General features: G+C 43.1%; 1 protein-coding gene across 1 annotated transcript in view; it reads left to right on the top strand.

The window, feature by feature from the left end:
* The first annotated feature begins 392 nt into the window (after positions 1-392).
* LOC144214565 (triple functional domain protein-like) overlaps positions 393-15303 on the top strand; it is a 31022-nt gene continuing 16111 nt past the window's right edge. Inside the window, exons 1-21 of the mRNA XM_077743045.1 lie at positions 393-439; positions 2728-2802; positions 4151-4265; positions 5431-5623; positions 7034-7138; positions 7661-7857; positions 7966-8206; positions 9057-9179; positions 10008-10199; positions 10793-10924; positions 11012-11242; positions 11710-11832; positions 12175-12366; positions 12539-12708; positions 13311-13485; positions 13564-13759; positions 13836-14002; positions 14359-14478; positions 14551-14742; positions 14821-14970; positions 15055-15169. Of these exons, the coding sequence (XP_077599171.1) occupies positions 427-439; positions 2728-2802; positions 4151-4265; positions 5431-5623; positions 7034-7138; positions 7661-7857; positions 7966-8206; positions 9057-9179; positions 10008-10199; positions 10793-10924; positions 11012-11242; positions 11710-11832; positions 12175-12366; positions 12539-12708; positions 13311-13485; positions 13564-13759; positions 13836-14002; positions 14359-14478; positions 14551-14742; positions 14821-14970; positions 15055-15169 (3217 nt within the window). The 5' untranslated portion in view covers positions 393-426. The remainder of the gene's footprint in view (positions 440-2727; positions 2803-4150; positions 4266-5430; positions 5624-7033; positions 7139-7660; positions 7858-7965; positions 8207-9056; positions 9180-10007; positions 10200-10792; positions 10925-11011; positions 11243-11709; positions 11833-12174; positions 12367-12538; positions 12709-13310; positions 13486-13563; positions 13760-13835; positions 14003-14358; positions 14479-14550; positions 14743-14820; positions 14971-15054; positions 15170-15303) is intronic.

Genomic DNA, 15303 nt, shown 5'->3' on the forward strand with positions numbered 1-15303 from the left:
TCAGGATGCATAAATGCAGCGCAGGCATCTTATAATTACACACGCCGAGCCCAAACATTCAGGATTACCTCTTGCAACCCAGCCTGACAAAACGCAGGACCTAAGTCTAGCTCCACCTTATCCACGCCGCATACTGGACCCCTAACGGCGCCGCGTCTTCTTGGAAATGTTCCTACGGAATGTGTAGAGCGGAGCAAAGCTGGCACTTTTGGTCGTCTACACGGATCGGAATATCTCTTGACGAGGAATGCCGGGATTACACGCAGCTGCTGCGGCGGCGGCGACCGCAGTAGGCCGTGATCTGCCTGACGCTCGTCGTAACCCACGGTGACGGTCACGTTGTCAATGGTTTCCGATGGGGAATTATTTGGCGACCAAGTTTTAAGGATGGCTTGCTGGACGACTGTTTGGCAAAAACCTGCTGTCATGTTTCTGCCAGGTATAAATGTTTGCGTCCTGATTGGTTTAGAACAGAAATGGGCAAACTAAGGTCCTTTATTTCTGTTTATGTTTCATATGTACTGTTAACGGATGCACTTTTTTATATGTATCATATCTTGTGCTGCCATCTGTCAATTTTTTAAAGTCAATATGGCCCCTGGTCCCAAAAGTTTGCCCACCCCTGCTTTAGAAGATTTATTTTATATATATTTTTTTACTGTTACCTCATTCCCTGTTTGCATGTATCTATGTGAAGCTGCGACCAAGTCGCTTTATTTAGCTACTGTGCCACTTTCTCTGGTCCTACAGCAACCTAAAAAAAAACAAAAAAGTGATCTATGCGGGTACTTAAATTTATCGTTTGGCTCATGTCCCGCTTTATTAATTCTTACGGTTAAACATAGATATGTCGTTGCCGTCACCGTTTAAAGGCAACATTCCTCTGTAAATGATTCTTAGAAAAACTCATGAATATTTACTCCGTCTCTCCTCACATGTTCATATTTGGCAAAAAAAACTGCAACGGAAATGAAACGTATTATATCTAAAGCGCCTCAAACACACAACACGGGTGGTTTTATAATAGTTCAAAAACCATCCATGGATTTAGTCCAATCCCAAAGTTATTGAATTTATGACAAAGTCCTTCCGTTAACATAAACATCATCTCGTCTCACCGCGGCGTCGTGTTTACCGTAAAATCCGGGCCTCTAAATCTTTGACGTTCTCTTGTCAGCAAGCAAAAGGAACACTTACTTGACCTTTTGATAATCCCGGAGTGTGGTGGCAGCCTGCCAGTCAGACTGCACATCCTTGATGATGCTTTTTTACGCGATGATGACTCACTCGGCGGCGAAAAGACGCTTACGTGTGCGCCATCTATTGCCGACCTTTTCCCTTATGATGTTTTCCTCACACTTAAAACACACGCCTCTTAACAGCTGCTAATTTAGCTTGACTCAGCAAAGGACAAAGTCGCCAGGGACGGATGGACGGACGGTAATGGCCACATCACTTTAATACGCACTAAAAATATCCATTTTTTGATCCATGACGGGACTAATGCGTCTCATCTAGACTCCTGTTTTCTTGAAAGTGAAGGGGATTAGTCCCTGGGGATCCCTCGATCCTTTCCATAGATCACAGGTGTCAAAGTGTAGGCCTGGGGGCCAAATCTGGCCCGCCGGATCATTTTGTGTGCCCCGGGAAAGTCAATTATGAGTGCTGACTTTCTGTTTTAGTATCAAATTCAAATGAATAGTATAGATGTATATCAAATATCCTGATTTTCTCCCTTTTAAATCAATAATTGTCATTTTTTAATCAATTTATTCTGTGTTTTTAGGTCAAAAATCATTTTGTAAAATATAAAAAGAAGCTAAAATAAACCTTGTTTTAGATCTTAAAACAAACTGAATATTCAGAGCTTTTAATCCAGTTCTTTTAATCCATATATAAAAAAATAAATCTAAATATATCTTAAATCGTCCAGCCCGTGTGTAATCATCCGTTTTGATGTAAAACATTGGTAGATGTACTTCATCATAGCAATTTGTCCTTATTGGGAGCCAAAGAAAATGGCTGAAGGCTAATAAACACACTGGTTCCAGGCCATCACCTGCATTATGGCTAATAGACCATGGAGAGTTAGATTATAATATGTGCTATTAAGCTGCCATATAGTACTTTAGTACTTGAAGCTGAATAGTAAATATGGCGGGTATAAAGTGTTTTGGTTGCTGCGTTTTCAACAGGTTTTTGTCGTAATGTTCTCGCTGCCAGCAGATTATCTTCACAGCTGTCCACAGTCATGAGATGCAAGTTGATGCTCATACAGGGCTCGTTTGTCTTTTATCTTATTTGCCATGTAGGGATTCTTATTGATTATTTTTTTTCCGACTTGTTGCAGAATCATCATGTGATGCACAACTTAGCTTGTTTATGCCTTATTTTTGGAAATATTTTTCATTCTGGATGTCAGATGGCTCTTCTGCTCTAATTATTTATTTCTTATTTATTGATTTCGTTTTTGCTTGTTGTTGTTATTTGTGCACTATGTGGTGAATGCTTTAAATTTCATTATACTTGTATAATGACAATAAAAGCATTACGTTCAATGTAATATTGTAGTGCTTCACAGCCAATTTGATATTGATTGGTCATTTTCAAAGTGTATCTACGCATTTATGGTAAATTAAAAAAAAATCTAAAGAAATGTAATTATAATTTCCCATGGCAAAGAAATTATTTTTAAATTCTCTTTCTTCTTCTTTGGTTTTATTTTAGGTTTTAGAAGAAATGAAGACATGAGAGCAATGGAGGTTCTTCCCATCCTTAAAGAAAAAGTTGCTTTTTTGTCAGGTAAGATAGTAACAAATTGCTCAAAATCTGCTTGAATTTCCCACATGTTTGTTCTTCCAATGTGGTTCTTTGTCATTATCATACAATGAATTGAAGGCACCCCTCTTTTCCTCAAATGTTTGGATAAGGAAGCCACAAAGAGCTGGCCTTTTGCCCTGACCCCGGCCGACTGCATGCACCAATGCAAACCTCCCCCCACCGATTGTCTCCGCGGGGTCTTTGCGGCCCCCCCTCGAGGATCACGCACACGACCGCACAAGCTCGACTCGTGCCAAGGGAAAAAAAACGCAGAAGTGTCGACATATAGATTTCTTAGTGTATATAATAACATTTATCACTAAGCTTGTGATATTGGTGCACGTGCGCTCTTTGTGCATTCCTCATACAAACTAATGACAAATGAACTTACACGAAATGTGTTTTTATTCTTTTTTTTTTTATTAGCACTTTAGACCCAGCCGGGGAAGGTCAAACAGAATAACAATGACAGTCACGATGACTCAGACAAACACACTGATTTCCAAAGAGAGAAAGAGGGAGAGACAGGGTTGCCGTTGCCATAGCGACGCTGTATTGTCAGCAACGGCATCCCCGTGTTGTAATTTGGTTTTGCATAGAAAAAAGGGGGGGAGGGAAAAATGATAGGGAAAATCAGGTAATTGAACCCATGTTATGATATTTTTCATAATAATCGGCTTTTTGTTGTCGTTGGATTTTTTTCCTTCAAAGATAATTTGTGGTCGGGGCACATTTTAGCCGTTTTTTAAAATCACATAGGTTGCAAAATGGTCTTTGACGTTGAATATTGTCGTTTATAGAATCTTAAGCAATATCCCGGAGGCCCATCTCGGCCAAACTGTAAATCACGATCATCAATGACGTAAGAACGGAAGCAACGGGAAATCGAGAAGTTACACTTGGTCGATTTTACCGCTTTGCTTCATTTGATTTCCCCCCCCACGGCATTCTAAATTCATCTTCTGTCTCAAAAACAGCTCCGATTGTACATAAATTACTCTTTTTTTTGTCACACCGTGGTTGTTATCCCTCCACGTGTGAGTGCAACTAAATTGCGCAAAATTGATCGGAATCATGTCGCAAATCAGCCGCGTTCCTGTTTTCTGATGATGATGATGTGACAGCTGTGCGGCCAATTAAAAATGGGAAGTCATTTTAGTTCCTGTTGAAACTGTTTTCAAGCCGTTGTGGCAGATGCGCACATTTCATTAAAAGTGGATTAGAGTACTCAAATGTAACCCTTAGGGATTAACAGCCTCTTGTGATGATCCACCTTTTGGTGAATACAAATGTTTGTCATCTGAAAAAAGGATTTTTTTTTGCATATTAGGTGGCAGGGACCGACGCGGTGGACCCGTGTTAACCTTCCCGTCACGCAGCAACCACGACAGAATACGAGCGGATGACCTACGAAGACTGATCGCATACCTTGCTGGGATTCCAAGGTTAGAGTCTTTATTTTATAATATATTCCAAAAAAAAAAATTCAACGTGGACAGCTATATCAGGGGGAGGGGACGTATGGCTCGAGAGCCATATGTGGCTCTCCACTAACCTGCATCATCTCATTAATATTAATTAATTAGCAACAGCATAACAATGTTGTCAATAAAAGTCAGACACTTTTTGTGATTAAAAAGTGGTTAAATGACAGCAAAAATATATATTTTTACTTTTAATTTTGGAGAAACTTTTTTTGTGAATAACAGTTAGAAAATAAGAATAGTTTATGGCTCTCTCTTTACAAAAAAAGGTTCCCGAACCACTGATCTATATATCAAGTGCGGGTGTTAGTGGAAAGAGACGGGCGCTATGGTGATGGGCGAGTGAGAACTAAAAAGAGAGAGAGCGAGGGAAAATAGTCAAGAGCCGTTAGCTTGCCGCAGCTTTTTTTTTTTATCATTTGAGGCCAACACCCCCCAAAAAAATCCGTTGTCCAGACACGTAGAGGGAAAGCCTGGATTCGATATCGGTGTTCAAACCAGCGAAAGGAAAGGAGGGATCTTCTGGGAGAAAGCAGCGAGGAGGGAGGGAGGGAGGATTAAAAACCCACTGAGATGGTGGACCGCGCATGTGTAAAGTGCTATGTGTGTGTGTATATGTGAGGGGAAGCAAAACAAAACGTCGCAGTAGCCCAGGCAGTGCAGCAGCCGTAGTTGCTGTCGACCAGTTGAAACCTCGCAGGTAAAAAAAGATCCCTCCCAATCCGTCCCATCACAAAAAAATCCAATTCATATCATTTTTTTACCTCATTTTCCGTCATCATCCGTTTAGTTCTATTTAAGGAACTTAGGCTTTGATGGTATTTGAGTAGTTTGGATTATAGGGTGCAGAAATTAGTTTTAGAGGAAAGTGTTTTAGTTGAGGTGCATGCAGGTGTGGATTAGGGTTTTTTTTGTGGGCGGGGGGTTGGTGAAAAAGATGTCACAGGTTTCAGTGGGGGCGCGTGGGTGGCGAGTGGGGGTGTGTGGGAGACGTGGTTGTGCCGCGTAGGCTTGTGACGGTGTGGAGAACTGCGTCAGCTCATGGATTTTATTCCTCTTCCTCTCCATCGTTCTCAACGTTATCCGTTTCTCTTTCATGGATTATCTCCGGCTGGCTGCCTACCAGCGAGGAGGTCTGTAAACATGGCTTCACGGTCATCGTGGATATGCGTGGATCCAAGTGGGACAGCATCAAGCCCCTGCTGAAGATCCTGCAGGAGTCGTTCCCATCGTGCATCCACGTCGCGCTCATCATCAAGCCTGACAACTTCTGGCAAAAGCAGAGGACTAATTTCGGAAGCTCCAAGTTTGAGTTTGAGGTAAGGGCTTTATTTTTTATATTCACTTGACTGTGTGTTGTTTTTTGGGGGTTTTGATAGAGATTTAAGGTCGGAAATTCGATTTTGCATATCACGCTATGGAGCATAAGTATGTAGGGCATGGAGACACATGCTTCAGCAAGATGTTGTTTTTGCAGAGGATAAAGAATATGCTACTTGCCTTGGATTGTATCTTTTTTAATTTTTGCAAAAAAACAACAACAAAATTGAATGGAGTTTAAAAGATATGTTGGACAAGTGGATATTTATATTTTTTATGGAAAGAAATGCTTTAAAGTACTTGGGCTAAGCCATTTTAGTAAGAAGAAATCATCATATTTTACCTATATTTGAACTTTTTAGTTCTATATCTGCATTTGTTTAGACACCAGGCTTCCGTTTTGCCTCCATAATATTTTTTATGGAAAGAAATGCATTCAAGTACTTCGTCAAAGCCTTTTTAGCAAGTAGAAAATAATCATATTTTTCCATTATTTGAACTTTTTGGTTCTATTTCTGCATTTGTTTCGAGGCAAAGCTTCCATTTTGCTTTTTTTAAGGCTCGCTAACAAATGTGGTGCTGATCCTGAATTGTTGATTGAGGTTTTGCACATAATTTCGCTTCATTCAGGAGAGATCCATTTTTTTCTTCTCATCTTCAGCGTCGAATAATCAAAAAAAAAACCCTCTTATTGTTAGTACCACTCTCCATCAGGACCTCCATTGTCGCTGGCACATCGATCAATCCCGGGAGAAGCCGCCATTGGAACACTGTGAACTTTCACCATATGAAAATATTACCTCTCACTCTGTCCTTTTACAAAAAAAAAAAGGCAGAACACACATTTCTTCCCTCAAATCAATTAACCCAGCAACAATAAACACAACACCGTCAGCGTTCTCCCCTTTCAATCCCCCGCAATCGGTCGGCCTTCGCCGAGCTACGTCGCCTCGCTCCTCCGTCCGTGTGCGCGGGGGTGTCGTGCGGAGGCGGCAACGCAGAAAACACGTTCAGGCGCTCAAGGCTTCTCCTCGCTTTCATGTGCGCAAGAAGTCATTTTCTACCATGCTAAGCTGTTACATTGTATCCCACGGTCGCGAGGGGATAAATCGCCACGTTGCAATTTGCCCCAGGGTCGTCGGTTTGATGCCGCCTTGTGCCGCTGGCTGACATAATTGGAGGGAGACCAAAAGTGTTGGAGTCAACCGTTAAATGCTTAATGAGTTGGCCCCGTGTGTAGTGGAGATTTGTTAAGAATCGGGCTGATTCCGCTTCATTAAGATTGGGGGAAATAAATGGCCAGTGCGCTAATTAAAAAGTTCTCGACAGTCAGTGAGCATTAGATGGAGAAATGTGCACCGTTTGAATGAAATGTTTGTAAATGAGTCGCCTGTTTTTTTTCCGCCTAGACCACTATGGTGTCGCTAGAGGGTCTGACCAAGGTGGTGGACCCCTCCCAGCTAACGTCCGACTTTGATGGGAGTCTTGACTACAACCATGAAGAGTGGATTGAGGTAAGATCGCTAAAATTGTCGGATTGGAGTACATTTTGGAAATGCAAGTATTATTATATGACCTTAATCCTATGGCCTGTTTTTCTAAAGTACATTCAAGTAAGAATATGACCTGGATTTGATTTGTATGAGCATTTCATGAATGACTTGATATAAACTTGTCTTTGCATCCTTGCTGTTTCACATAGCTGCAAATGGGACTCGGTCTCTTACTACCAGATCCAGCCTTTTTTAACAAAGTGTGTCGTTCTCTAGAAGTGTCAAAAGAGGAATCTCTCGCAAAAATACAGTTCCTCTTTGACAATTATTCAATTAGGTCTGCAGTGCATATTTTAGCTCGGACTTGTAGTCTGCCAAAAGCAATAAGGGCTACTGAAGATGTGGGTGCATTAGCTCAGCAGCCTTTACGTTGCAAACAAGTTTATATGGTAGAAAGTCAAGATTATTACTCGTAGTTTAAGCAAGTCTTAAGTCAAGTCAAACCATCTTGCGCGCTAACCATGTTTCTTGACTTTGGTCCAGATCCGAGTGGCGTTTGAGGAGTTTTCTGGTCACGCCACACAAATGTTGGCGAGACTGGAGGAGATGCAGGAAACGGTCTCGCGTAAAGACTTCCCACAAGACCTGGAGGGAGCGAGGAGGATGATAGAAGAACATGCTACACTCAAGAAGAAGGTCATCAAAGCGCCTATCGAGGAACTGGACACTGAGGGGCAGAGGTAAGAACCTTGGACCAAAAATGTATGACATTACACCAGATTTATAGCAAATATGTTGTGTTTTGGGAGTATCAAAAAGTCTAAAACACTCATTTTGGTGTTATTCAGACTGCTTCAACGAATCCAGAGCAGCGAGCCGTCGTCCAACCGCAACGGCGGAAACGGCAGCACGGGTGGCGGCGGCAGCGGAGCCAGGAATGGCGACACCCAAGGCTTGGTTCCTCGCATCACGCAGCTGCTGGAAAAGCTGCACTCCACCCGCCAGCACCTCCACCAGGCCTGGCACGTTCGCAAACTGCAGCTGGACCAGTGCTTGCAGCTGCGCCTCTTCGAGCAGGACGCCGAGAAGGTCGGTCGCTCGCTCGCTCGCTCACTCGGTCGGTCAGTCGGGGGCAACCACGCGGCGGTAATTTGGAACAACAGTGGCCGATCACCGCGGGGCAAGCGATATAAACACAACCTAATTATGGCAGCGGCGAATTGATTTGGCTGGTTTGTGGCGAGAGCTTCTATTCAGGCCACGATTATAGCTACAGTTTAGTTTCTCCTCATGGTGGTGCGTGGAAGGGAAGCCACAGTCTAACATTGGCCGATGATACCCACAGCCCTTCTGTCATAATGGTGCTCGGGCGTTTGGTCCCCTGGACGTTTGGTCCCCTGGACTTTTGGTCGCCGGTCAAATGGTGACAGAGTTTACTGTTAAAGCCAGCTCTCAAATTTATATTCATGAGAGAGAGAGTTTAATATCTAAGAAAGAGAGTTTAATACCTAAGAGAAAGAGAGTTTACTATCTAAGAGAGATAGAGTTTAATATCCAAGTACATTTTACCGGCGACCAAAAGGGACCAAAAGACCAGCGACCAAACGTCCAGTCAGGGACAGAATGAGGCAAAATTACAAGATTCATCTGCTCTAGCGGAATTATAAAAAATAAAAAAAAACAGATTGCAGTAATACCGATAGCTGCTGTCTTGGATACACTGCAGTAGCAAGAGCTTGTTGCTAGGACACCATAGGCTACCAGTTGTTCTCTGGAAGAAGCCCCCCTTAATAGATTCATTTTTTTGCACGCTGACCTGGAAAAATGACAGCCCCGCACACGGCTATAGTTGACAACGCACCTGAAGTATACTTGTTTTACACTCACTGGAAAGCTTGAAGAAAAACTTTTGTGTGTTTGCTTCCCTCCCTTGGTGCAGATGTTTGACTGGATCTTGCACAACAAGGGTTTGTTCCTGGCAGGCTACACTGAGATTGGCAACAACCACCCGCACGCTGTGGAACTGCAAACCCAGCACAACCACTTTGCTATGAACTGCATGGTAAGACATCAACTCACCCATGATGTACTCACATTTCCAGCGTGCTATTCATAGCCTGAACTTAGGAAATAGAACCTGAAAAGTCCTCTTTTCAATCCACTATGATATATATCTATAGTCTAAATCAATTTAGGAAGAGTTTGGAACCAGAATCTTAGAACTGCGATGCAGATTTGGCAAGATAAGCTCATCATTTTTGCCCACACAATAGCAAACGGCCTTAAAGTGAAAAACATCTTAAAAGCTCACTTTTTTTCCAAAAAGCATCCCAAGTTTATATAATACCAGTTAATTCCAGTAATACCTATTTTATCCCATTTGGTTTATTTTCAAAAGACTGCTTTAAAATCTATAAATAGTCCAAAAAAAACATTTTTTCTATGTCTGTATTCTCACCCTCTTGCTACTGTGACAATAAAATTTCCCAAAATACGGGAAGAATACAGTTATCTAATCTAAATTGGCAAATTGTACTTCAGTTAACTACAGTTGAGGATGTTACAGTGATTGTCTAAAAATAGCCAGACTTTAACACGGAACAAATGAAGTCACTGTTGCAAACTTGTGCTTGGCATTCTTTGGAATTGCCTCCGTTAGACTTCCACCGTATGTTCTTGTACAGTGTTAAAGAAGACTATGTTTGGGAGTCCAACCAAAGCTACCACTTGTTTGCCCGCTCCTGTCTTAGTTCTGATTTCTATTTGCCCCTTATATAATCATTATGAAAGCAGTTAGCCTCTAGAGATTCTTCTCTCCACACTTGAGAAATGAAGGCGATGTATAAGTAGAGCTTTGGAAAATGGCTCAGTAAATCCACACACTTTGCAGAATGTCTACGTGAACATCAACCGCATCATGTCGGTGGGCAACCGGTTGCTGGAATCGGGCCACTACGCCTCCCATCAGATCAAGCAGATCTCCAGCCAGTTGGAACAGGAGTGGAAGGCTTTTGCCGCGGCGCTGGACGAGCGGAGCACGTTGTTGGAGATGTCGGCCAGCTTCCACCAGAAGTGTGACCAGGTTTGGAAAAAAATGATCCTATTTTAAGCAAGAACCTGTATTTGAGCTTTTACTCATTTCCATTTCAAAGTATTCCTCCTTACCTGCGACAAGAAGTGCTAACTTTTCACAAAAACAAGGTTCACCAAGGGTTGCCTCCTAATTGGTTGGATTTTGAAATACACATTAGTATTTATTCAATCTGCAACATGATGCATGTGCTATATATTTGCATACATTTACATGGAATCTTCACCACCGAGTACTATTATTTCTGCATTTTTTGCACATCCTTGCGGTTTAACTTACCTGAACTGGTACTGGAGAAGAAAAAACTCATATTCTTGCAAGTCTTTCATGTTTGTGAGCAGAAATAGAAACCTCTACTGTTTAAAGATTTACTATGTGGGTTCTCCTGGCGGTCATTTTGAGAGCAACACACTCATTTGTGTTTCTCCTCACGAGGTTTGAAAAAGTTCTTCTGCAGGCCAATGAGCAGCTAAAAATAATCTCCAATTCATCTAATGTATTGTCAAAAAAAGCCTTGAGAGGCAAATTGTTTGACTGACTATCATATGACGGCGGGCGGGCACTTCTGGTTCTCTTTCCTTCAGTACATGAGCAACGTAGACTCTTGGTGTAAGGCGTGTGGTGAAGTGGATTTACCCTCCGAGCTGCAGGACTTGGAAGACGGCATTCACCACCACCAAGGCTTGTACGAGCACATAACCGCCGCCTACTCGGAGGTAAAAGGGCGCCGTAGCTTTGCAGTTTTGAGGGATTTTTGCGACCCCGACTTAAGAATGGCAACATTTTTTGGGGGCGGACTTTAGGTAAGCCAGGATGGCAAAGCCCTGTTGGACAAACTGCAACGACCGCTCACCCCGGGCAGTGCCGACTCGCTGACGGCGTCGGCCAACTACTCCAAGGCGGTGCATCACGTCTTGGATGTCATCCACGAGGTGCTGCATCACCAGAGGCAGCTGGAGAACATCTGGCAGCACCGCAAGGTCCGCCTCCACCAACGGTTGCAGCTCTGCGTCTTCCAGCAAGATGTCCAGCAGGTACCCCCAAAGCCTTTGCTTCTTAAAAAAAATATATTTTTGGCCATGAACTACAAAGAAAATCATTTTTTAAAGGAAATTTACAGTGACTGCTTTTCATACACACACACACACACACACACATTATCCATTGTATTCTTTGAACCGCGCCTCACATTTTTTGAATATTGTTAAAATTCAAATTTATTCCTCCAGTTAAAGGTTAAAGATGGGATGGCACAAAAAGGTCCTGTATGATAATGCGCATAAAGACCGCTGGCCAAAAATATCGGGCATTCTGTCCTGTGTTGACATGGCAACTGTTGCTATGGAGCCCATGTAGATGCTGTCAAGCAGAAAAAAAGCAAGAGGCTCAACAAATAACACAAGCCGTAATGATTCTTCTCTTGTCAGTGAAGGTCACTTTTGAGTCGCCTTTTTTTTTTTTGGGTGACCTCCATGGTTTGGTTGTTTTGGTGTGTTTTTAGGTTTTGGACTGGATTGAGAACCACGGTGAGGCCTTTCTGAGCAAGCACACGGGTGTGGGCAAGTCCCTCCATCGAGCCCGAGCCCTGCAAAAGCGACACGAAGATTTCGAGGAGGTGGCCCAGGTAGACTGTTTACATCTAAGTACTGTTTAATTTCTAAGTACTGTTTAATATCTAAGTACTGTTTAATATCTAAGTACTGTTTAATATCTAAGTACTGTTAATATCTAAGTACTCTTTAATATCTGAGTACTGTTGAAACTGGCTCTTAAAATTATATTCATGAGAGAGGCGACCAAACGTCCGGTCACAAAGGATTTATCAATAATTAAATAAATAAATAAAATATTCAAAATAGATTTGCTTAAAAAAAAAAGACTCAATGCTCAATGCCAGAGGCAATTTTTAATCACTAAACCGCCAAATGATATTTTGACATTCACCCTTTACCTATGTTTTGTGTAGAACACTTACACCAATGCGGACAAGTTGTTGGAGGCGGCCGAGCAGCTGGCCCAGACGGGAGAGTGCGACCCGGAAGAGATCTACCAGGCCGCCCACCAGCTCGAAGACCGGATCCAAGACTTTGTCCGTCGCGTGGAGCAGCGAAAAGTCCTGCTGGACATGTCTGTCGCCTTCCACACGCACGTCAAAGAGGTGGGCTGAAGGAGGGTTGGCATTGTGGTGGCTTACTGACGTACTGCTAAAGTGGGCAGTGGGTTGCTGCCTATTGTTGAGTTTTCTTTTACACTAAAAATCACACTCACTTGATGGCACCATCCTGGAGTAAAATGAGTCACATTATGTTTAACAATATCAACTTTTCTAGCTGTGGACGTGGCTGGAAGATCTCCAGAAGGAGCTGCTGGATGACGTTTACGCCGAGTCGGTGGAAGCCGTTCAGGATTTGATCAAACGCTTTGGACAGCAGCAGCAGACCACTCTGCAGGTCACAGTCAACGTTATTAAAGAGGGCGAGGATCTTATCCAGCAGCTCAGGTAGCGCAAATGCACCAAATCTTGTCTTTTTTGTTATTCCCTTGCCCATTCGTTCACCGCATCGTCACCCTTTTCCCGGTGGGTTGACTCCAGCAGGCATTGCGTAACCCTGCCGTTAAAAGCTCCTCACCTAATTGCGTGGCGCACTCCTCCGCACATCTCTCGTTTACTGATGTGTGTGGGAGTGTTTGTGATTATCCTTCAAAACAGATAATCACTTACCAACTTTCTTGCCCGAAAGAATGTGCCTGCCGCACATATTCATGTATTACAATATGTACGGTCTTCTACAAAAAAAGGGATGCGTTTTTGCGTAGGTTGAAAAAAAAAGGCCATGTTGCTGAATAATTGATAAAGACAAGCTGCTACTGATAGTAGACAAACAAATTTGCTCCAAAAATGAGCTGTTTTGACATTGAGTACACAACTTTGGCATCTTGCCACTTACAACACTCAAATTAAAACAAAAAAAACAAATAAAATCATAATTCAAGTCATTAGCCAGCACTAAAGGTGCAAAATAATGTCCCCAGAGTTTCAATTTTGTAGAGATGGCCATTTTTTTCTTCCATTCACATTTATACCTGGTTTCTTTCTTCCAGGGATTCGGCCATCTCCAGCAACAAAACGCCGCACAACAGCTCCATCAACCACATTGAAAGTGTACTGCAACAGCTAGATGAGGCCCAGGCTCAAATGGAGGAGCTCTTTCAGGAAAGGAAAATCAAACTAGAGCTCTTCCTCCAGCTCCGCATTTTCGAGAGGGACGCCATCGATGTGAGAAATGAGAACAAAACCAACATGGCACCTGGTCCTTTCGACATCATGACACGCTTCCTAACCCCCTCCTTTCAGATCATCTCCGACTTGGACTCATGGAACGAGGAGCTGACGGGTCACATGAACGATTTTGACACGGAGGACATGACGGTGGCCGAGCAGAGGCTGCAGCATCACGCCGACAAGGCCTTGACCATGAACAACCTCACTTTTGACGTCATCCACCAGGGACAGGAGTTGCTTCAATACGTGAATGAAGTACAAGCTTCTGGTGAGTTTTTCCCCAGAAAATCGAGACGATGAAAACCACCGAAAATTTAGCTAAGCTACCTGTGTTGTAACATCAGGCGTGGAGCTGTTGTGTGATCGTGATGTGGACATGGCCACCCGCGTCCAAGACCTGCTGGAGTTCCTCCACGAGAAGCAGCAAGAGCTGGACTTGGCTGCCGAGCAGCACCGCAGGCACCTGGAGCAGTGCGTCCAACTCAGACATCTGCAGGCCGAAGTCAAACAGGTAGAGGGGTGCTCGGACGTTTGGTCGCCGGTCAAATGGTGACTGAGAGTTTACTGTTGAAACCAGCTCTCAAATTTGTATTCATGAGAGAGAGTTTAATATCGAAGTACTGTTGAAAACAGTAGATATTTAGATATTAAACTCTCATGAATATATTTTTGAGAGCTGGTTTCAACAGTACTTAGATATTAAACAGTACTTAGATATTAAACAGTACTTAGATATTAAAAAATACTTAGATATTAAACAGTACTTAGATATTAAGCAGTACTTAGATATTAAACAGTACTTAGATATTAAACAGTACTTAGATATTAAACAGTACTTGGATATTGAACAGTACTTTCCCCCCGCAGGTCCTGGGTTGGATTCGTAACGGCGAGTCGATGCTGAACGCCGGTCTCATCACAGCCAGCTCGTTGCAGGAAGCCGAGCAGCTGCAGAGGGAACACGAGCAGTTTCAACACGCCATCGAGGTTCTTTTTGTTTATTTTTGCACCTGCGCGGAGAAGGACGGGCGCTCATCCGTCGCGTGTCCGTTTCCGCAGAAGACCCACCAGAGCGCCCTGCAGGTTCAACAGAAGGCCGAGGCTCTGCTTCAGGCCAACCATTACGACATGGACCTGATCAGAGACTGTGCGGAGAGCGTGGCGTCCCACTGGCAGCAGCTTATGCTCAAAATGGAGGACAGGCTCAAGCTGGTTAACGCCTCCGTGGCCTTTTACAAAACCTCGGAACAAGTAGGACATAGGGAATTGAATGACGGCTGAAATAGATTAAAAAAACACACATTTACATTTCAATTATCTCCATTGCAGGTGTGCAGTGTATTGGAAAGCCTGGAACAAGAGTACAAGAGAGAAGAGGACTGGTGTGGAGGAGTGGACAAACTCGGCCCCAACTGCGAGACGGACCACGTCACCCCCATGATCAGTAAACATCTGGAGCAGAAGGAAGCCTTCCTCAAGGTTGGAATAATAGGACGGGAGATAAAAAACTGGGTTTTTCTTGACATCTCTAAGCGCACACGTTTTTTCTCGTTTTGTCCTCAGGCGTGCACGCTGGCTCGGAGAAATGCAGACGTTTTCCTGAAGTACATGCACAGGAATAGTGTCAACATGCCGGGAATGCTAAGTCACGTCAAGGCACCGGAGCAGCAAGTTAAAAGTCAGTTTGTGGCATTTAAAAAAAAAACAGTTAAAAACTAAAATTATATTCATGAGAGAGAGTTTAATATCTAAATACCTACTGTTTTTAACAGTACTTAGATATTAAACTCTCTCTCATTAATATAATTTTGA

Source organism: Stigmatopora nigra, chromosome 21 (assembly GCF_051989575.1).
Source record: "Stigmatopora nigra isolate UIUO_SnigA chromosome 21, RoL_Snig_1.1, whole genome shotgun sequence".
NCBI lineage: Eukaryota > Metazoa > Chordata > Actinopteri > Syngnathiformes > Syngnathidae > Stigmatopora > Stigmatopora nigra.